The sequence below is a fragment of the Sebastes umbrosus genome, chromosome 20 (genome assembly GCF_015220745.1).
Source record: "Sebastes umbrosus isolate fSebUmb1 chromosome 20, fSebUmb1.pri, whole genome shotgun sequence".
NCBI classification, from domain to species: Eukaryota; Metazoa; Chordata; class Actinopteri; order Perciformes; family Sebastidae; genus Sebastes; species Sebastes umbrosus.
The window spans coordinates 11,612,557-11,636,181 of record NC_051288.1 but is presented as its reverse complement, the minus strand read 5'-3'; the positions used below and the strand labels follow the sequence as shown (position 1 = coordinate 11,636,181).

Sequence of the window (23,625 nt, the reverse complement as noted above, 5' to 3'; positions counted from 1 at the left end):
ATCAAGAGATCATTGCTCCATATTGAAGCTGGGAGGACCTTTTCTTCTCTCTGGAATAATCTATATAAGTGTCTGTCAGTGCTGGTGTGTAGTGGGTTTGGTAGGAGTGGCTGCTTTGCATGAATCGTGGACTCCCCAAGTTAGTGGCTGCAGCAGCTCAGATATTTCCTGTCAGCCTCCACACACACACACACAGCCGAGCCGAGCTGAGGGCGGAGAGGAGAGACAAGAGGAGACGAGAGGAGAGAGAGGTGTGATGGCAGAGAACAGCTCCGAGACGAGCAGCTCCGTTCACCGGAGATGTTTAACCCATTCCCCGCAGGAGAGAAACGCTTCAGCTGCATCTAAATGGATCCGCCTAAACGTCGGTGGGACGTATTTCTTAACAACCAGACAGACTCTGTGTCGAGACCCCAAATCGTTTCTGTACAGACTGAGCCAAGCTGACCCGGAGCTCGACTCCGACAAGGTAACATGCTAAGCTAACTGCAGTTAGGAGAGCAGTTGGTTAACTTATTTACATTTTACTACTAAATTAATTTATATTTACTGAGTCTATTCTTAAGCAATTAATAAAATATGCTTAATAAGATCCCATGCTTTGTGAAAATCTGTTTATTCATACTTTAAGTGCGATTTCTGTTGTGTGGTGGCTAGTTAGCATTAGCACGTTAAGCTAGCTAGATTCCGACAGTCACCTCATGACATACGATCCTCCTGCTAGCTTCTGTGTGTGTGTGAGTGTATAACTGGCTCTTTGTGTGTCCTTTTAACAAGATATGTTGCTAAGTGTTAAGTTTGATGTTACCTAGACGTGTAAGTGTTGGCTTTAATAACAATAGTTTGGGTTTTAACTATTTGTTTAATAGTTTTTTCCAGTAGAGTCGCAGTCTCAGTAGTTGGAAACTTTCCCCCATCTGAGCTGAGGCCGTTTCTCTGGTGTCAAATGTCAAATAGTGACACCTTATTTCTCTCCATTATTGACCAAAACTACTCTTACATATTCGCTTTAGATAGAGTAACCTGATTTTGTGTGTGACCATAGATGCTGTGGGTTATTTCACTCAACTTTTAATTGTCACATAATTGCAGAAAGTAGCTATAACTTTAAATGGTCTGTAGAATAATATCCAAATACTCTCATTCAAATTGTATATCATATTGAGACACTATCTAGCTCTGGTGTCAAATGTCAAATAGTGACACCTAGTTTTTCTCCCATTATTGACAAAAAAACTACTAGTGTAACCTGATTTTATCAATGCTGTAATATTTAATCTAAACTTCAGATGGGTTATTTCACTCTTTGATAGTCACATAATATCTATGAGGCCATTGCGTTGCTCTGGTGTCAAATGTCAAATAGTGACACCTAATTTTTCTCCCATTATTGACAAAAACTACTTTTACATATTCGCTGTAGATAGTGTAACCTGATTTTATAGATGCTGTAATATGTCATCTAAACTTGAGGTGGGTTATTTCACTCTTTAATAGTCACATAATTGCAGAAAATAGACTATTAGCTATAACTTTAAATGGGCTGTAGAATAATATCCAAATAGCCAAAATTTCATTCAAATTGTATATCATATGGTGTCAAATGTCAAATAGTGACACCTTAATTTTCTCCCATTATTGACAAAAACTACCGTTACATATTCGCTGTAGATAGTGTAACCTGATTTTGTGTGTGATCATAGATGCTGTGGTTTATTTCACTCAACTTTAATAGTCACATAATTGCAGAAAATAGACATTAGCTATAACTTTAAATGGACTGTAGAATAATATCCAAATAGCCTCATTCAAATTGTATATCATATTGATACACTATCCACCTATAGCCCATTTAGTGATTGTACTGTCTTATTGTCTCCCATTATTGACAAAAAACTACTGTTACATATTCGCTGTAGATAGTGTAACCTGATTTTATAGATGCTGTAATATTTCATCTAAACTTGAGGTGGGTTATTTCACTCTTTAATAGTCACATAATTGCAGAAAATAGACTATTAGCTATAACTTTAAATGGGCTGTAGAATAATATCCAAATAGCCAAAATCTCATTCAAATTGTATATCATATGGTGTCAAATGTCAAATAGTGACACCTTAATTTTCTCCCATTATTGACAAAAACTACTTTTACATATTCGCTGTAGATAGTGTAACCTGATTTTGTGTGTGATCATAGATGCTGTGGATTATTTCACTCAACTTTAATAGTCACATAATTGCAGAAAATAGACATTAGCTATAACTTTAAATGGACTGTAGAATAATATCCAAATAGCCTCATTCAAATTGTATATCATATTGATACACTATCCACCTATAGCCCATTTAGTGATTGTACTGTCTTATTGTCTCCCATTATTGACAAAAAACTACTGTTACATATTCGCTATAGATAGTGTAACCTGATTTTATAGATGCTGTAATATTTCATCTAAACTTGAGGTGGGTTATTTCACTCTTTAATAGTCACATAATTGCAGAAAATAGACTATTAGCTATAACTTTAAATGGGCTGTAGAATAATATCCAAATAGCCAAAATCTCATTCAAATTGTATATCATACACTATCCACCTATAGCTCTTTTCTATTTCCCCATCTGAGATGTGAGGCCGTTGCATTGCGTTGCTCTGGTGTCAAATGTCAAATAGTGACATCTTATTTTTCTCCTATTATTGACAAAAATTACTGTTGCATATTCGCTGTACCTGATTTTATAGATGCTGTAATATTTCATCTAGACTTGAGGTGGGTTATTTCATTCTTTAATAGTCACATAATTGCAGAAAAATAGACATTAGCTATAACGTTAACCTTCTGAGACCACGCCCATTGACATGTGTCCTCTGTAGTGGACATTTTGTCCACATGCATATCCTCTTACTCTTTTGACTTACTCTATCAACCACTGGTGTATTGTAACGAGGACATCCTAGGCTTTCCAGTGATATGGCATGTGTTTTTTTTAATCAATTTGAATGTATTCTTGGTATAATATCACTCTACAACCATAATCTGTTAATTTTTTTTTGTCTTTTCACACTGAAATAGTCCTGTAGTCCACTACAGTGGACAATAAAAATAAAATTTAACAAGCCTAGATTGTTAAGATTTTCTTTTAACCCTAAATAGGAAGGAAATCACAAACAAGTAATTGGAAGACACTTTTTTTAACTCGGTTCCCAGGAGGTTAAATGGGCTGTAGCATAATATCCAAATAGCCAAAATCTCACTCAAATATCATATTGATACACTGTCCACCTATAGCTCTTTTCTAGTTAATTTAGTGATTGTACTGTTTACAAGCGTTAGTGCTATAATTAACTTGCCAAATGATCTACACATATAAGACTTTATTGCTTGATCAATTTGTGTTTTTTCCTCTCCCTCTCTTGAGGTTTAGTCTGTTACTTGGCTCTGTTTGCTCTGCAGTAATCAGCCTCTGTGCTGGTGGTGGTGGTGAGGCTCCCCTAATGAGCACATAAGTCATTGCCAAGTGGGGTGAGGTGCTGCTGACAACTGAGAGCTGGGGATGAAGTCACTCATCTGCCTGAATGGCCTCAATGCTCCAGAAGCAGGCTCTCTCTGTTTGTCCATCTGCCGGTTTTAACAGCAGTATGTGTGTGCGTGCGTGTGTGCTTTAAGGCCCCTGGCACTGTCCAACACAATGTATTAGTGTCTGTATACATAGTATAATGTGCTCTGCTTTTCATCGTTCATTTTACTGCCCCATTATTCATTGTTTTCATCTACTTGCACATTTTAATCTTCACCCCTGCCCTGCTTTATACTAAGCTGAGACCGTGGCTCATCTCGTATTTTCATGCAAATATCTTAATCTCTGAATAATCAGCTTGCTTTTTTGTCAGTTTATCCTCCCATGAGCGACAGATCAGTCCATCTCAATCCCTTGTCTTAAGTGTGTATCAGACTCTCGAGCCATTATCTCTCTCCTGCCGGCATTCTCGTTTAAGATCCGGTAAAGGACAGGTTATTATTAGATATTATTTCACTTGCATCAATGTCTCAAACTATTTACGTTGACATCATTTCATTTTATCTGCAACTGAGCCAAGAAAACCATGTTTTTTGTTTTTTTGCATCACTCAACCCTGCACGTGAATAGGAAGCCCATCAGAGTAACAGATCAGTGAAGAGCTCTGTTTTTTGGGCGAATGCAGTATTGTGTTTCCCAGCCAAGGAAATGAGTGGTTCAGTTCTCAGTCACGCAGGCTGACGTGCTTCAGCAGGACTCTTGAGGAGAACTGCATTATTCATGTTGTTGACTGGAGCCTGTTTTGCACATTGGGGTAGATCAGGGAGAAAGTGGAGGAAGTGCTGTCACGTGCACGGCCATAACAGCAGATAGCCTTGTATTTACATGAATACTTTTAAAATAGTTTACCCTAGAATTGCTCATCGCTGTCACGTTAGAGAGATATTGTTATAACTAGGATTGTTAGACTTATGTGACTAATTGATGCTGCAAGATCATAAGCAGGTATTGCTCTCAAAATTGTCAATTGTCCAATCAACGAGCTGCGAGTTGCACATCACTGAGCATCCATCCCTTTGGCAAACTCCTGCTCTCAAACTACTCGGCTCAGGACCACTCAAGTAGAGACCCAGCTTTCTAGCTTTGAGAGCTGCATCAATATTTCAAGCACCCCATCACAAAGGATTCGTGTTCCTTCAACATCTCATTCTTTTCATATTTATATCCATTTGCTGCCCGAAGAAGTCCTCTCTGCGGCATGTGTGAGGGAAATATGGCCGCATTTAATGCCGTATTCAGCTTGTATGTCATGCCTGAGCACACAGTGGGAGGCAACGTAAATATTTAACGGGTGATATCTCGGTCTCCTCCTGCTCCGTCTTCTTGCAGTAAGTGCTCGACGGGACTCTGCAGAGAGCACTACTGGCAAATCAGGTGTGACTCATCGGCTTTATTAGTCTCTAAACTAAAGCAACTTTATCCACAAAAGACTGACATTGATCATCGCATTGTGTTGCAGTAAATTAAAATGGTGCCACACAAAGTCAAGTCATCAACAAGACCAGTCATTTCACTTCCAGCCTCCTTTTTCTATAGCAATACACATTTCTCATTCTGCCAGGAGAAAGCTCCAGGTTGCAGAGATTTCCTGGCTCGCCAGCTTAGCCGTTGGAGCTACTTAACCGCCTCTCATCATGACAGCAAAGCTTTTAGGGGAGTTTTAAAAGGAGCCGTTCATTTACTGCCTGAGGCACTGCTCCGTCATAAATTGTTCCGCGAAACGCACTTATGGTGTTGCCTCGCAGAGCTAAAAATGGTAGAAAGGCGAGAAGTCTCCTCCCCAGCCTTAAACTCCCATTCAAATGCACAGCGTTAAATATCTTGAAATATGAGATAGTTTCACATAATACAGCCTTGATGCGATGTGTGTATTATTTAAAAGATGAAGGCCTATTTGACTATGCCATTACTGCTTGTACTCCAGAGGGACTCCTGGCTCCTGCTCTACAAGGATCAGACTTCCACTTGGCTAAGTAGCTACGGTCATGTGACTCAGAAGATCTACTGCAACATCTTTAAGCAGTGTTTCTGCAGCGGGCTTGTACTCCAGCTGGACTGCAGTGAAGTCCGAGCAGTGTTTGATTACGCTTTCATTCTTTTTATTCTATCCGAGCAAATTGGTTTGACTTCACGGCTGTTGCTGTTTTTTGTTTGATAATTACTAGTAACCACCATCTGGTGTATTATTTGAAAGTCTATGAAATTTAGCAGTGAATATACTCACACCTGTCTGGCTTGAATTGGTGAATTATTCCATGCAAAGATTTGGTGTACACGCATTGTTGTACTCAAACGTGCACCGACTTGTTAATTTTGTTGAATTAAGGGTTGACTTTCGGTGTTAATGTGTCTGCAGAAAGCCTTATTGGACATCACATGCTTGAAGGGTGGGTCGCCATGGTATTTCCTGTGGGAGGATATGTATTGTGTATAGGAGAAGAATGATAAGGTTAATGCTCTACATTTCCCTCGGCTGTGAAAGCCCAGCCTTCTAATTAGCTTTTGTTTACCTACATTTTTAAGTTATCTCCAGTTTGAATCCAGTCATGGTTGGGCCTGCTTTGACTCGGCTCTTGTTATTGACTGTACGAAAGGCTTTGCACTTTCAATATTTTTGCAATCCAAACCACAAAATACCATGTAGCATGCCTGACCTACACTGAACTGACCGAATTCTGGTGGTTATTGTAGGCGGTGTTGACACTTTTGATATCATCTGGTGTCTTTGTTCCATGTAAGTCTAGCATTTTATTTCATTAATAAACCTCTATAAGGTATGAATGAAGATAAAGTGTCACGATAGTTGATCGTTGTCTTTACATGTGCTCTATATAATATCCAGAGAATTAATATAGCAGTAAACAACTATTTACTATGTAAAGATATAGAGGAGTAATGTCTGCCTGAGCAGAGAATGAAGTCGCTCTCCCTCTGTGTGTATCAGTTGTAATCCGAGCTCCTCTGTGCTTTGTTGACATAGCCGGGCTGGGCGCATGCCTTTTAGTGCATGTGAGTGTGCCCCACATGGCCGGGCAAAAAAGTTAAATAAATAAATAAGTAAATGGTTATAATAGTATGCATATTTATAAATTATTTTTATTGTTCAACACAGGCCATTTCGGTAGAGACATTAAAATTATGACAATAGAAGAGAAATCATTTTGTTTTACTTCTGTACAGCATTTTGTAGGCGGACATTTTACTGGCATCATTATGGTAGGCGACTAGATTACAGTCCAAAAGGGCGGAGGTCTGCTGCTGGATGCTGGCGTTGCATTAGAACGTATAATAGACTTTATTTCTTAGCAATATACGTTCTTTGCTGTTAGCTGCGAGCCGTCGCCAGGACGAGAGCCGTGCAGAGGCAAAAGAATTGCTCCCAATCGCACATTAAGCAGTTTTTAATATTCATAGATGATAAGCTAGTTTTGTTCATCATCACATGTTATTATACAGAGATGCTGAACTTTCTCAGACTGAACTTAAAGCTTTCTAATTCAATACATTTCTCCCTAACTCCTTCTCTTTTCCTGCCCGTTCACAGTACATCCCTCCTGTTCCCTCACTGTACCGTCTGCTTGTTGCCCAGTGCTCCCCAGCCCGGGCCCCCGAGAGACACAGCCTTTTGTTTTTAATTAAAGACACTGTCCCCTTTGTGTACACGGGCCCCCATATCAGAGCCCCCATAATCATCTCTCTCTGAACTGGGTCATCATCTGAACATGTGCACCCAGGGGACCGGCAATAGGCTGGTCGGCACAACAGGCCAGGAAGCAGAAGGTTTACAGAAGTGTAGAGTACACATATGGTAGCTTTGAGTGTTTGATCAGTGGGAGTGTTTTGAGGCTGTATACAATAGTTTATTTGTATAGTGAGATCAGCCTTTTTCACAGCAGACATTTTTCACTTGTCATAGTAGGATGAGCGCAGGTGTTACTTGCTAATAACATTAACGACGGCTCTGTTATTTTAGTGTCCCAGTATGACCGTGAGCCAGCATGCACAATAGCAGGGACCCTGACACCAAAGCAGCTAAATGGAATTCAGCCGTAATTAATTTTTGTTTACTCCTGTACTTTTTAGAGCTGCAACTAACGATTATTTTTAATGTCGATTATTTTCTTAATTAATCGATTAGTTGTTTTGGTCTATAAAATGTCAGAAAATGTTGAAAAATGTCGATCAGTGTTTCCCAAAGCCCAAGATGACGTCCTCAAGTGTCTTGTTTTGTCCACAACTCAAAGATATTCAGTTTACTGTCATAGAGGAGTAAAGAAACCAGAACATAATCATGTTTAAGAAGCTGGAAAAAAATACTCAAACCGATTAACCAATTATCAAAATAGTTGGCTATTAGTTTAATAGTTGACAACTAATTGGTTAATCGTTGCAGCTCTAGTACTTTTCCTACTGTTACGTGTCAAAATGTCTTCAAAGAAAAAGGCCTAGATGTTGCACTTTGCAGGCCCACATCTACAATTGGTTCAAACCTATCCCAAATTGAATAGATCCAGACATGGAAAACTTCCATAAAAAAAACCTTAGAGGAGAAAGTGGAGTGAAACTGAAGTTGAATAGAGCTTTTGTCAAAACAGACATTTTGACTTGTCAAACACGGGTATAAACAGTAATTGCTGTAATGGAGCCATTGTTAATGTTTTAACTTCCACCTCTGCTTTTCCTGCTACGAGTCAAAATTCCTGCTGTGGAAAAGGTCTACGGATTCATTAGGGAATAATAACACTTGCACTCTGTTGCTGGTGAAGCAAGTTTCAGATTTGCAGTGTTTAATTCAGAAAGCAAAACCATATGTTAAGTACAAGATCAACAGATTTTTGATAGGAATTAAAAGTAAAATCGGCGATGTTCATCAGGCAAAAATGGCAGTTCTATCCATAATATGAACAAGCCCATCTTGCTCTCAAGTTCATTGTAAGTAAAATTATTAGTAGTGGATACATGTGGCCATGGAGTAGAAATAGAAATATTTAGTGCATGGCACCTTTTTGCTATGCAGTGAAGAATAGAAGCTTAACCTCCTGTGTTAAAATCAACCATTGTGTACAGTGTGGTTTGAATGTGGTGAGTCGTGCAGCTGTGGCCTCGTCTGTTTCCTCCCCACCTGTGCTTTTGCTTAAACTTCATTGACTATGGAAATGTAAGGAACTGACACGAGGCAATAAGACCAGAATAGAGCTCCATTGGACTCCACTGGGATATGTTTTGCATTGAAAAGGAGGTCATCCAGCAGGAGGGTTCAGATTCATTACAAAAGAAAATGCACTGGGACCTTTTCTCATTATTGGAAAGATTAATGGATTTTGAGTTGAATCCATCTCTGGGCTTGTAGAGGCGACGTAATTGTGATTATGCACATGTTCTTCATTGTGGACTTGGCTGTTTGAGTTTGCTCATGGCCTGCAGTGTGTGACAATATTGCGCCGACCAGCAATGCCGCTAATTTGCCAAGATTGCTCCTGAAGCCATATTACTCGACTGATGCAAAGTCAAACATCCTGTAGCATTTGAGGATTAGCACAAAATTTGCTTAAGGCCTGTCCTCCCTGCTGAGCGTTTTACTAAAATGTCAAGCATGTTTGACTCACTAAATGTCACATCATATTAAACATTTTTTCGTATTAAACTGGTGTTGGCTGCAGTAGTTGGACAGCTGTTCAAACAGACTCATGTGTTAGACCCACGATGTAACAGACCAGAGTAGACTAGGCTAATTGTCGGTTGTAAGCCAAGGTGCTTTCTCTCGGTCCCCTCGGTGGATTCAGCTCGCTGTTCCAAATCCTTTTCTGTTCTGCTCTAATTGTTTTAGCCTCCTCTTCCCCCACGAGACAAAGACGGTCTAATCACAGTACTTACAGAAATAGGGGAATACCCAGCGGTTGTGAAGAAATCGGGATCAAACCCAAGGCCTGTGGGAATAGTGAAGTGATATCCCAAAGCTGTCGTTCGTGTGTGGCTCTGTGTGCGCATGTCCTCTGGAGCCCTGTAGAGATTATCAGCACAGGAGCTGACCTCATAATTCTCATCCCTGGAGTTTTATTCACTGATGCACACTGTTGTTTTTTTTCCACCCCACAGATTATGTTTCGATTAAGATATAGGCCGCGGCTGCTCATTGTCTCTTTTTAAAAGGAACACTGACATTTTGCAAAACACAATTTTCAGATGAGAGGATTTTAAATCACTTTCATCTCTGTGCGCACTGCGTTCCTTGTACTGGATGCATACAATTAAAATTGCTATCAGTGGTTCTCAAAGTGTGGGTTTGACCAGGAACAGGCATATTTCCAAAATTTTGAACTATTTCTTCAAATCTTGACAGTGAATACAATGTTATTCTATTAATGACATCCTCCTTCTTTTCTGCTTTTCAGGATGAAACTGGTGCCTATCTCATAGACAGAGACCCCACATACTTTGGGCCAGTGCTGAACTACTTGAGGCATGGCAAACTGGTGCTCAACAGGGACTTGGCGGAGGAAGGTAACGTCTCCATCTAATACGAGATGAATCTTTAAGAAATGTTTTCCAAAACAAACTTGTGAATATTTGAGTTCATTATTGTTGATCGATTGTTGTAAAAGGTAATGTGATGGCAATGATTGCAAAGAGATAAAGGCAATTCAGCTGAGCTTCCTACATGTCCATCACATCTCGTTTTTAATAGAACGTAAGTGCAATACATATAATTTGATTGGTCAAAGTATAGATTCCAACACATTACACCCGCATCTCCGCAGAACTCTAAAGTAGATGATATTTTTAGCAGTAGCAGCAGCAGCAGGGTAAAAGGCGTTTCTCACCAGTGCAATGAATTGTCCGCATGACAACTATGCATACCGGTTCTGGTGCGAATTATCCGCGTTGCCGAGTTCCATTTTTCATCATTGAGTTTACTCCTAAATAGTGCCAATGTCCGCTCCACACAACAAAAACCTATCCAGACAGAGAATATTTAAGGGGCTAACCTTAACTACAAAACACATCAACTAATCGGACCCCTAATTTGATGCTAACGTTAGCTGTTGGGGCTAGCCCCGTTCCGTGACCAACATATAACGTCAGCAAGTGCATATCTGCTACGTTACCATCTTCATCATATCCCAGCTGCTGGTCGATCTCAAGCCATATATTGCCCTTTATTTGGTTGTTGAGGTAGTAGTGTTTGTCATTGTTTGTACATTATTGGGTGTTGAGAAGGGGACAGTCCATTAAGTCCGAAAAATGTCCCATTAGAACGAAAAAAGCAGTCCATCAACATGAAAACAAACGCCCATTGTTTCGAAAATACGCACTCTCTCAGTGCAACAAACAGAAGCACATGGCTAAATATTATGCAGAGTGACTGCGTTCAGTTTGACCAAACGATTTCATTTGTCAAACATACATTTCCTCAGGCGGAAATCCGCTGAAATTGAGGTCCATTGGACCATCTTTTCCCCCGCACAAATGTTCTGCAGGGGTTTGCAAGCATCCATAAAGACCAACAAAATCAGTTTTTATAAATTTCTGTGCGCATTTTTCAGACAAAAATCCGTACTTGGTATGAAACGGCTTTAAGTCTGCCTTAAAAGCTTAACCGTTTCTTTTTCGCTGTTTTAGGTGTGCTAGAAGAAGCCGAATTCTACAACATCACATCATTAATAAAGCTCCTCAAGGACAAGATCAGGGAACGCGACTGTAAAACATCACAGGTACATGAAGTTCTATTTAAATAGATTTTCTCCATCAATATGACTCTAATGTTTCATTAATTTTGTGTCATTTCTCCCTCTCCGTCCCGTTTCTCTTAACGTGTCCCTCCTCCTCTCAGGTTCCAGTGAAGCATGTGTACCGGGTGCTGCAGTGCCAGGAGGAGGAGCTGACACAGATGGTGTCGACCATGTCTGACGGCTGGAAGTTTGAACAGGTAAATCTCTCCCTGCAGGGTGACAGCAGCAATCATCCTTTCATGTGCTTCACCCACCCTGCTATGCTCACATTGACCCAGAAAGTCCAATCCTCTATATTGGAAATGGCTTTAAAAAAAAAAAAAAAAGAAGCCAAACGGCAAATCACATCTTTCTCAATGTCCGCATACGTGATCCGGGCATCCCTTCTGTGCTCTGATTGGTCATTGCAGCTTGTCAGTATAGGTTACGGGCGGGCCCACCAGTCAGAGTTTCTGCTGATTGTGTCAAGGGAGGTGAAGGGAGAGGAGTCTGCTTTGCCAAACAACAGCGGAGAGGTGTGTCTTAACAAATTTCTGTCCACGGGCCGGTCACTGCATGGTCCCCATGTTGTCCATACACACCCCCGGTGGCCATCATTTGTCCCAAGTAGACACATAGCTCTTGATCATTTATTTTGAGTTGATTCTTTTCAGTGTTCATTCGTACTGCTTGCTCACCAGTGAGGCTAAGAGAACATGACACCTTTTTTTTTTTCTTTTGTCTGTGATTTTTGTTTTATTATGCTATTTTTTTATTCATACTGCATTCACAGTTTTTTAAGCCTGTCAACAGCTTTCTGTGTTCTGCTTTGATATAGCCACTTGGCTGTTTTTTGGGGGGCTGTGCTGTAATATAGTGTTGGTTGTTTAAGAAGTGAAATGTTTTATACCTTGTAATTGAAACAGATTCAAACATTAAGAGTGAAAGATTACATGAGTTTTTGTTCAGCTGGAATATAATTCAAATGAAAAACCACACGTTTGTGTGGGTGTTGCCGTGTGTATTATGTGTCTCTCTGAGACGAGGGATCACTGGATCTCCCATTAGAGCCGAAATCTCTCTAATCTCCTCACGCAGGTCAGATGGGAAACTCCTAGAAACACTCCTTATGCAAAGCCTAAAGCTCGGTCGTCAGCCCAGGAGAGTCTATTGGGGAGATGAGCTTTAATGACCTACTGCTGCTTTAAGACTCTGTTAATATAGACGAGTTGTTGAAGTGTATTTCACCCAGGAAGTTTTAGGATTTGGTGCGTGTTGAGCCTTTAGCAGAGTGACAAGTGGAATCCACGGCAGCTAGTTGAGATTATTTATTCTTTTTTTGCTGCGTTGATGCCTAATGCGAGAGAGATTGCTTAACAACAACAAGTCTCCGGCAGCAGCGGCTAATGAGGCGATGCATGTCTGAACATGCACACCTGGGTACAGACGGTATACATGTAGCCTGCAGTGTACAAACACTTAACATTCAGCAGTTATTCAGGAACAGGAATTGCTCTGTTTTGTTTTTCTCATGTTTTTCAAGGTGTGCATGATGTTTGTTTATAAAGATCTTACTGATGTAATTATCCTCTTGTGTCCTTTTGTGTCTTTGTATTCAAACTGACATGATTTGGAACAGGAAAATTTGAAATTGCCATGCGTATTGTATTTAAAGATACCATGCATGGGATTTTTCTCATGCAAATTATTTTCCCGATTGACGCATTCAATGCTCGGAGGAAAAAGCCACTCGCTGTTACAAGCAGTAGCTTCAATGATGTTTTCATTTGGTTGAATTTTGGTTCTTCACTCTGTTCTCTCTCAATCCTTGTGGTAGACTGGTAAGCCGTGCAGCTAAGGCAAGAGTTGGCAGACATAATGAAATAGAGTCCTAGAAAGCCGATTATAGAATGCAGCTCATAGTATCTAGCACTGATGGTATTGATCTTTAAGGGATAGATTGGGTGTTTTGAAGTGGGGTTGTTTGAGGTACTTATCCGTAGTCAGTGTGTTACCTACAATAGATGACTGTCGGCGCATCCCCAGTTTGGAGAAACAGACAGGAGTTACCGCACGGAACCAAACCAATTGGTACTGCTGTGGACGGGGGCAGCAGCAAAACATATTTTAGCCACCTAAAAGAAAGGCCCACCTAAAAAAAAAATCAATATCAGTTGAAGTGTTCAGTTTCAATGCTTTATCTTGCCATCAGACAGCCTAACTGAAGCCGTTGTATCCTTCTATGCTCTCACCAAAGCCACCAGACTCCAGTGAAATAAAACAGTAATTTTACCTCGCAGAACATGGAAGGTCCTTGTCTATCGCTGCCTCTATTGGTTGGTTAGTTTGTTTGTGTTATTGTGTGACTTTGGACTTTGAATCCAAACTAACCCTTTTAAAATGACTGTTTTTTTTCAATGGAGTCTCGTTGTTTTGGTGAGAGCATAGATAACGGCTTCAGTTCCCCTTCGGAAGCATAGACTGTATTGCTGTCTGATGGCAAGGTAAAGCGGCGAAAGTATTCCATATTTAGGTTGGCCTTTCTCTCAGATGACTAAAATATGTTTTGCTGCTCCCCCCGTCCACAGCAGTACATTGCTTTGCTTCCGTGCTTTAACTCCTGTCTACTTCTCCAAACTGGTGGCGTGCCAACTGTCATCTACTGTAGGTAATACACTGACTATGGATAAGTACCTCTCACAACCCCACTACAAAACACCCAAACTATCCCTTTAATTAATGTGGCTGTTGAAGCACCGGAGAAAATCGTACCCACGCTGTCTTTGTCATGGTTCAACTAACATTCAAATCTTAAGTCACAGAGCTGAAACATGAAGGGGATGTTACTGATAGGAGTGAGCTACTTTGTAGTTTGCTCCCTTTATTTGCTTTGTAGTTTTCAACACTTGATTGCATCAATTTGTCTCCAACTATTCACTTCAAACAAGGCTGGTCCTATCAAGTCAAATCCACTGTTTCCCCCATGGATTTTCCGCCGGCATGTGTGCTTCCTGTTGTCGAGTCCCTGCACTTGTATTCAATAACTATCTGCTGATTATCTTTTTTTCTGTCTGTGGCGTCTTTGTGCTATTTCTTTTATTATCATTGCCTTATTTTTGTGGACCACCATTTATTTAATTTTTGTGCAATTACTTCGGTAACTCAGTTTTCTGTTCACCCTTTGATCTTCATGAATGTTTTATTTTGGATTTCAACGCTGGCATTTCTGCAGGTCATGAAAACACTATCTGTCATTACATTTGATAAATGAATGATTCAAAACTCACACATTTCTATGCACCCTTAAACTCTTGAAATAGGGTTTGAAGCCTCTAACTTCTGTCTTCTCTTGGTGTATTAGTTTTTTTTTGTTTTTTTTAAGTGGGTTTCCCTGTTGGCCTAGTGGTCTCAGTGTACCATGTAATTGTGCTACCATGACATCCTGGGTTTAAATCTCACTATGGACTTTTATGTGTCATCCCCACTGTATCCCATAATATGTGGTGTCTCAAATAAAGGCAAAACATGCACGATAATTAATCCTAAAAACAAACTTCAAAGTCAGGATTACACAGACCATACTAAGACTAGTCTGGTATGAACGTTTTTTTTAGCTATGTCTAATTAGGGAAGCTCCAAAATAATATATTGAGAAGCTTTCCATTTGAATTGCATGAACCTGTAGATCCTCTGTGCTCCTCAACCTCTTTTACGTTACTTTAAAGCCGCCCTACCTCTGTTTTCCCACCATGAGTAACCCAGTTTCTGCCTCTACTTCATCAGCCAAAGACTAATTCTCCGTCTGTGCTCTGCTCTCGTGTCTCTCTAGCTGGTCAGCATAGGCTCCTCTTACAACTACGGAAACGAAGACCAAGCCGAGTTCCTGTGCGTAGTCTCCAAGGAGCTGCACAATCAATCATACGGGACAAACAGTGAGCCCAGTGAGAAGGCTAAGGTAAGTGTGTGTGAGTGTGTGTGGAGGAGAGTTGGAACGGTTGAAAATTCATCCACAGCAAACATCTGTGAATGACGGCCTGTGCTGGGATGTTTTTAAATGCATCACATTTATGAACATGCCACCAGGGGACTGAAAGCACCTCTGGTTTATTGATGAGAAAGCTCTATGAAGGAGAACATTGTGAATATTCAGTCCCTCAGTTAAAAAAAGCAGCCTGCCTGTAAAACCACAAGTGATCAGAGAAAAAGAAGATAAAACATAAAAGCAGACATTCATTTTGACCTTTTTCACAACTGAACAGTGCTCTCCTGTTTAGATTCAGGCATGAACAACTTACATTTTCATGCCTATGACTATACCCCACATATAATATAAAACTATAAACAGCATCATCCATGCTGGGGGGCATTAAGAGAGCACAGGTCTGCAGATTAGTGGTGCTATTGGCAAGGTCTGTCATTTTCTCAAGGGCTTTGGGAGCGAAGCAGGAGGCACGCCCTGAGGAATTCAAACTCCCATCAGCTTGTCCCCGCGGGGGCCCCACTCCTTAAAGGCAACTACACATGAAGAAGCACACCGTTGAATTTGCATTCATGCTGCTGTTTTTATTTTGATAGGAGGATTAAACCCTACCAGTGCATCTTTCAAGCCAATGTAGAGAGAGAGTAGAGACTTTGTTGTGATTATTTCCAGGGCGCACCAAATCCATACTGGGTCCTCCAGTATGAATAATTTCACTATGTACTATCCAAGAATTTAAATCTAAAATTATCTCTCCTGTTTGTTGTGAATATGTTATTTATTTGTAATGAATGGCACCATTTGGAATCAGTCATGGCCATAGACTGTATATATACTGTAGATGGACGACGCGTCTCCACTTCCTCCCACTTTACAAAAAGCACAACCACAGCTTGCTAGCGAAGAGCCACCTAGCTGCTACGTTAGTATCACGGTAGCTGTTTGGCTAGAAAGACAGAAAAAAATATCAGAAACCATCTTTAGGAAAAGTTTATTTGAAGTGTACTTTGACTTTTTAGTTCAACCCATTCGCTAACATGGAGAAGGCGGGCTTTAGGACCGATCCTGCAGCCAGCCACCAGGGGGCGATCAAGATGTTTTGGCTTCACTTTTGGGGATATGTCAAGTCGTCCATCTTTATAAACAGTCTATGGTTGTGACAGGTGAATTGAGTGTGGTAGAAGGGTTCTCTTGGAGAACATTTTTTTACTTGTTTTCTTGTGTTTTTCCACTTTTTTTGAGTTTTTCTAAATGTAGTTGTTGATGTTAATCCCCTCTGAACATTAATCCATTAGTTTTATTTTTCTCCTCGTTCCCCTTTCCAACATTTAACACCTCCATTAATTTCCATTATTTTTACAAACATGCCTTTCTTGTCTTCTTCTGTGCTGTCTGCATGCTGCATGTTGCTCAGAGCGAGGACGAAGAGACGGATTATGAAATGAATGACTCTGATTAGCGTTGAGCGTTTATGACTCACCGGTGAGCGCTAAACTGCTCGCAGTCCCTCCACCGCGCTTCCCTAGTCAGTCCCTCTCTTCCTTCTCCGTGCCCCCTTGATGCAGTTTACACTACTGAGAACTTTTTTTCACATGTGAAAGAAAACCTGATGTGATAATATACAGTCCAAATTGACTGAATCCAGGTTGAAAATCAGCAGAGTCTACAAGCCAAAGCTAGATCAAAAGTCAGATGGTTCCTGCTGAGACCAGTTGAACACTTCTTTTCAGGTGAAGCTCTCTTTGAAACCAGATGGGAAGAGCTCCATTTGTTTCAGTAGTGTAAATAAGACCCTTGTAATTATTGTCATGCTCACAGCCTTGTTTAATGGAGTGCGCGCTGAATCATCAGCTGCTGCAGTTTGACTCATTGTCCCCCATTCAATGACATTTAAAGGGAAGGGACGGTTACTACGCTCCCTTTGTCCATTTCATTGTCAAAAATAAAAGTTGTAGTGTTGCTTGGACAGCACTGGTGTGTTTTTAAAGTTAAATTCATATGTCTGTCTTCCTGCTTTTAATACAAGGTGTCCTAATGAGGAAAGTTGAGTTTAATCTCAGCCACTGATTGGATTGCGACATTTAAAGGAAGGACTGTCAAACTATATGTATATTTTTATTATGATCAGCAGGAAAATGTTATTTGCACATATTTAATAAAAATTAACTGAAAAAAGAAATTTATTATTACTATGTTAGATCCTAAGGCCTTTACACACCGGGGGGGTGTGACAAATAAACAACACGAAAATGCAATTAGATTTTAAATAGATTTGCGCAGGCAGAGTACTGACTGCCGGGAGAGACCCAGAGCAGCGTCTGTATGAGGTAAATTGTTATATAGCCTAAGCTACTGCAAGCTATTTTATGGAGTTTCCTTTTAGTGAAATGCTCCATGTGAATGTTCCTGTGGTAAACAGTTACGCAGTGTAGGCCCATATATCTAGGGCTTTTATTGTGAAAGGTAAGAACTGAAGGAGTGGATCTGGTAGGCGCTTCCCTTGTCAAGGTTGAAATTAATAATGACGTTTACCATCTTGGTTCGGACTACAGCAAGCCCCCAGGAAGAGCGGCAGGCTTTGAAGCATAGTTTCATAGAGAACCAAACGGCGATACTGCAATTTCCGTGTCCGTCACATGATGCCATTGGGCCCAAAAAGACTTTTCCCTATAGACTTCCATTAGGGAAAAGACGTCTGTAAATCAACTTCCCAATATGATAAGCCCTTATTTAAATGATTAGGTCCTAAAAGTTGTAAAATGCACTAATAGCTGAATCCAGAGTTATTTCCCTTCTTCTGTTCATGTGAAGGAGCGAGGGCTGGGAGGCGGAGTTAAAGAAAACACTACTGCTCTATGAGCCCGATGGATGCAAAAGATTGCCGGATGATCCGGTTACTTTATCACTTAGCAATCGAGCCATTTTGGCTTCATGCGTCACTGAGCAACTCTCATAGGAATGAACGGGAGCCTCCAACGCTGTATCCAGTTCTCTTTATGCATCCATGGGACTACAGAGCCTCCATTCCGCACAACGTGATTGGTTGATGACTTTGTTCGCGGTGCGAAAGCTCAGATTGATTGTCCTCCTTCCGGAAAAAATTACATTGCTTTTTCGCCGCATAATATTTGCGTTCTGTGTGAAAGTACTCATGACAAAAACAACAGTTCAAAAAAAATATATTGACTTGCAAATTAATCCCACAGAGAAAAAAAAAACGCCACTGGTGTGTAAAGGCCTTAAATCATAATCCACAATTTTCTGTTATTTTTCCAGTACAGAGAATCATTAGGATGTCAATTAAATGTATTGTGTGATGGTGGTAAAGCCCCAAAAGGGAAAATAGGTGATGAAGAAGCGACGTGATTCTCTAGTTCTAGAAGTTCTATACTGAACTTTAAAAATGTAATGTTACATTTTAATTCCACTGCTGTTGCCTTCATAAGGATCTCAGTTTGAGTTCTCTGCTGTCCAGAATCCTTCAGGTTGCTGTGGTTGGTTTCTGCTGCATGTCTTTCCAGTACTAAGGTTGATCCCACCTGACAAGCTTTTCTGCTTCATGAGCTCCCCCAGAATTGGCTTACTGCATAGTCTCTAGCACAATGCTTTATTTTCCTCACTTGTGCAAGCATTTCCCTTTACGCTGCGCCCTATTCAGTGTGTTTGATTCAGCCAGCACGTTGAGTAAATGTATGCACCGTAGCAGGGAAGAAAAAAAAAAATGTATGAAGTGACTTTGAATACTGAAATGCAGAATCCGGTGCTAAATGACGTTCAAAGCTTCGATGTGTTTTTATTCATTCTGTCATTGTGTTTGGTCTCTGCAGATCCTTCAGGAAAGGGGTTCCCGGATGTGAAGCGGACTCAGTATTATGAGCTCCAGGTGTTATGATGCTAACATATCGTCTCTGTGGAAGAAGGTTTGGCACAATGGAGATTTAAAGGAGGGGTGTGCATTTCTTTTGTTTTCCCTCCATTTTTTTTTTTTTATTTCTTGATGTAAATAAGTCTGTTTACTGACAATTTGTGCCTGTACATTTAAACTGGACCTTTTTTTTTTTTTTTTTTTTTTTTTTTAAATTAGCGACACGTTTTTTTTTTTTTTCTAATTGAGAGTAAGGAATTACAATCTACAAATGTTTTATGCTATAAAATATGGCCATCATCATATAAGGCCAATGATTCTCTCAGGGTCATCTATTGAGTATATCCTCCAACTCAAGGGGTCTGGTAAGGGATCAATCAGTATGGTCTTTTATAACTACAAAGTATCAAAATCATTGTTCAGAGATGTCAAGAAGGGAATTGTGCATTTATTTAGCGCACGTTTAAAGAGTTAGGCTATTAAATGTGAAATTCACCCCCAAAAACAAATCAATAAAATATTTTCTTAAAGGTTTCAAACAGTTATACTAAGATTTGTGATCATGAGGAAACCAGATATACAACACACACAATTTCAGATGCATTAGAAACATTTTACTTTGAATCGAAGATTTTTTTTCTGTATATATTCACGTTCATATTCTCAAACCAGGATGGAAACTGTGTGAACAAAAATGTCAGTGATTTGATATTGTAGGTAAAAGGGCATTAGGTATAAATTACCTACCACTTGCAGAGCCATTTTCACATAGACTAAATAAGATAACTTTAGAGAGAGCAGAATATCTGCCTGATATGGCAATGTTGAGATGCAAGATGCTTCTTAATTGTTCTTTATTGCTTGAATAGTAAATGTTTTACCCGCAGACAGCCAGCGTATGCTGCGGGATTAAATAATTATGTTTTCAGGAAGTCCACTTACCTGTATTATAAGGATAACGTGTTTAACTACATACTAATTTAGCCACACGTTCATTCAAAATGTTGTTTCAAAGTAAGATTTCTGCTGCTTCTGCAAACTTTTAGTAGTGTAAAGAACTATACATTGCTCTCTAAATGTTTGTAAAGTGCAACTTTATATCAAGTTTAATCTGCCAGATATTTTTCTTAACTCCTCATGTTCATAAGTCCAAAGTTAACTGCCAAAATAGTCAAAGGTGTTTAAAATGTGAATTCTGCTTTACAGTGATATTATTTTTTAAACATCTGTTTCCTGTCAGGAAAAATATCCTTGAGGCAACAGCATCTTTTTTTAATTTTTTTTTTTTATTTTCAACTGACTTGTGAGTTTTCCTTAACTAGTTTATTTTGTATGTTCGAGGGAAAATCTTAAGATCTTCTGAGGGGAAGTATTTGTGGTGTGGGAGGTTTTGGGGGACTGGAACTGTTTGAAGGCAGCGGTGAAGGACTTTCTGTTCATATCCAGGAGGATTTTTGTTTTGATGTAAATAATCCAAATTCAATATTAATATTTAACTCTTTAAAAAAACAAACTGCACGTTTTGTACACTGTATAGAAAACACAACTTGGAAGTTGTTTATACTGGATCTTTAAAAAAAAAAACAAAAGAGAAAATCTTGACAATGTTGACTTCTGTTTTGCATTGTCTTGTACAGAGACTCTAGAGATTTCTGATTGAAACAGCTGATGCTGAACATGGTGTCTTTTCACTGAGAACATGCCTGGAACATGTTTTGATAACCAATAACAAAGCTATACTTGGCTGGCTATGAAGTTGACTGTTACATTTAAAAACAAAAACAAATGTATTTTTTCCTGCATTGTGATAGATTCTTCTAAGCATTTTGAATTGTGTAGGTTTTCGTACACAGCATTACAAGCACTACAGTGGGAAAAACAACACTGTGCACATTGCTTACAAGCCTGTAATGTTGTTAATGTAAATACTGCATTTTAGAACACTTTTTTTAATAGAAAGTTGTTTTCAGGTTTGATGTGTGGTTTTGATAGGTTGGATATTTCATTCACAAATAATCATTTTAGTGTTGCCTTTTTTTCCCCAATGACCAAAATCCAATGTCTTATGTGTACTGTACACATTGATCTTAGTGTCAGGGATGAGTAAACGTTTCTTAATGCTGGCACACTTTGTACATATAGACTTGTTAACGACACACAAACCTCCATTTACTCACATGTACACGTATACACTTGACTAAAACAATTTTTATATTGTCGGGGAAACAAAGTATGGATGCATGTTTTTGATATAGATATACACACAAACACACACACAAGGGCTTTTAAAAAGTGCAAAATTTGACATCTGCAAAGAGGTTCAATCAGAGTAGACTGGATTTTCCTGCCAGAGCTAGGCTATGTTTACATTTGCTATAGTATTCTGAAGCCTTCCAATTATGTACTGTCTTGCACTCCCTCACACACGTTAACATTTCGTCTGACTTGTGTGACTGCACCGATGGCAACTAGCACTCCCGACTCCACACGAACTGATACTCACACAGACGTGCTGACTGATAAAGATAAACTCCATCCACTTCTGACAGCCTATGCTTGAGCGTTGCAGACAATCTTGCTTCCCACCCTCTCTGGTGGCTCCTTTTTTAATAGGATGAAACTTTTACCTGCGTTGGCTCCGAGCAAAAGGTTTATTTGGGTCTTCTTTTGAGACGTTCTTTTTTTTCTGCGATGAGATTTAAAAGGTGTTTTTTGTGTTTGGTTTGCTTGGTTCTGTTGTAATTTCATTTGATATACTCTGGTCTGAGGTGTTTTAACCCCTCTACTTTAGCAGCTACATTACCTTTTAATGCCCTTCACAAACCGGTTGAGCGTTTGGCATCGATAAAATCATTTCACGTGATGGACAAACTTATCAAATCTGTAGCCTAATACTTATAAGTGCCCAGTTTGTTTTTGCATTCAAGTCATAAGCCACAAACCCACTGTAATGCATGATTGAAGATGATCACAGTTGTAATCAGAGGGAATGAATGTGTCATTTTTCCTCAATCTAGCAATTACATTGATGAATAAGGTTCTCATATCACTACATAGATCACTATTCTATACGATCTTATGCAATGTTAAACATGTACAAACTAAGTATGAGGTTAAGGGGATAGATCTATATGGTCTTGCATAAAGTAAACCGAATAAAAATGTTGTCATTCATACCGGTGTGTATGTTTTTTTTTGTGTTTACCCCCTCTGCCAGATTTAATTTCTGCTTTTATACACAATAATATACATATTATTGTCTTTCTATGATAATTAGTAATCATACATCACACAGAAGTGTCCTTACACCTGTAGATATTATAGCAATAAATGGAAAAATCCTTACAACAAATCTTATTTGTTGATAAACAGCGACCTCTTGTGTCAGGTCCTCATAACACTTTGCTATGGCTTAGTTGCCTGGAAACATGCCTGTTTATTATGTAGACTTTTTTTTTTTTTTTTTTTACACAATAGTGTTCAATATCTTTCTTACATCCAAAAATCTCAGTCGGTTTAATCTAAACTCTTTAGTATATTATATATAATATATACATTATATGATGGGATTTGTCGTTTGGCATAACGGTGGGTCTTCAGTCTGGTCAAAGATGTTATATAAGACAAGATGGAAATCCTCCTGTGCTTGTTAGAATGGAAAAATAAAGCTATAAACCGTACAAATGAACAGATGTCGGTTAGCAGATATTCCTAATAATAAACATAATAGGTCTAGCCGTGAATTTTAAAAGTGAGAAGTTTGCTTGTTTTATTTTTTGAAAAAGATTTATTATTTATTGTCCTTTATTTAACCAGGTTAATCCCATTGAGATCAAAGATCTCTTTTACAAGGGAGACGTGGCCAAGATAGCAGCAAGATAGTTATAGTGAAAGTAACAGACAACACATAAATCAACATTATAAAACTTGCTCATACAAAACACTTGACACACACAGACAACCTGGACTGCAGTGATTTCACCAGATCTTTAAACTCATTCAAGGTAACTCAGTTTTGAAGTTGAAGATCAGATTGTACATTATTCCAAGCAGTAGGTGCTGAACACATAAAAGCTTTCTTTCCCAATTCAGTCCGTATACTTTGGAAACAACAAATTGCAAAATGTCCATAGAAGATGGGCAGATTATGACTTCCAGTTTTTCTAAAGATGATTTTTATACCAACAACTTAAAAGGGTGTGTGTGTGTGTGTGTGTGTGTGTGTGTGTGTGTGTGTGTGTGTGTGTGTGTGTGTGATATCAGCAGAATCTAAGCTTCTTGAATGAAATGGAAACTAATAATAAACAAATAACCAGATTAAATTCTTACCTGCTAAATCATGGGGCAGTTGAAAAGGTGCACTCTTCAGTGGAAGATATCGAGCTCAACCTTATGGAGAGCGTTTGGCTGGAAGACTGTTAGTAGATCTTTTATTACACCTGCTCAGAAGTCTCATCACTCAGGCTCTTCCAGCTGCTGGAGGAACTAGATAAC

General features: G+C 39.3%; 1 protein-coding gene across 2 annotated transcripts; it reads left to right on the top strand.

The window, feature by feature from the left end:
* Positions 1-60: 60 nt before the first annotated feature.
* On the top strand, positions 61-22,305 carry kctd5b (potassium channel tetramerization domain containing 5b). Of its 2 annotated transcripts, XM_037753912.1 has the most exons (7): positions 61-469; positions 9,971-10,079; positions 11,199-11,290; positions 11,410-11,505; positions 11,719-11,823; positions 15,117-15,242; positions 19,094-22,305. In XM_037753912.1, exons 1-7 carry the CDS (start codon positions 257-259, stop codon positions 19,121-19,123), a joined length of 771 nt encoding a protein of 256 aa, XP_037609840.1. In that variant the 5' UTR covers positions 61-256; the 3' UTR covers positions 19,124-22,305. The 2 variants fall into 2 exon arrangements, with proteins under 2 accessions (XP_037609840.1, XP_037609841.1); XM_037753913.1 differs by lacking the exon at positions 11,719-11,823 and having other exon boundaries at positions 74-469.
* The last annotated feature ends 1,320 nt before the right edge of the window (positions 22,306-23,625 follow it).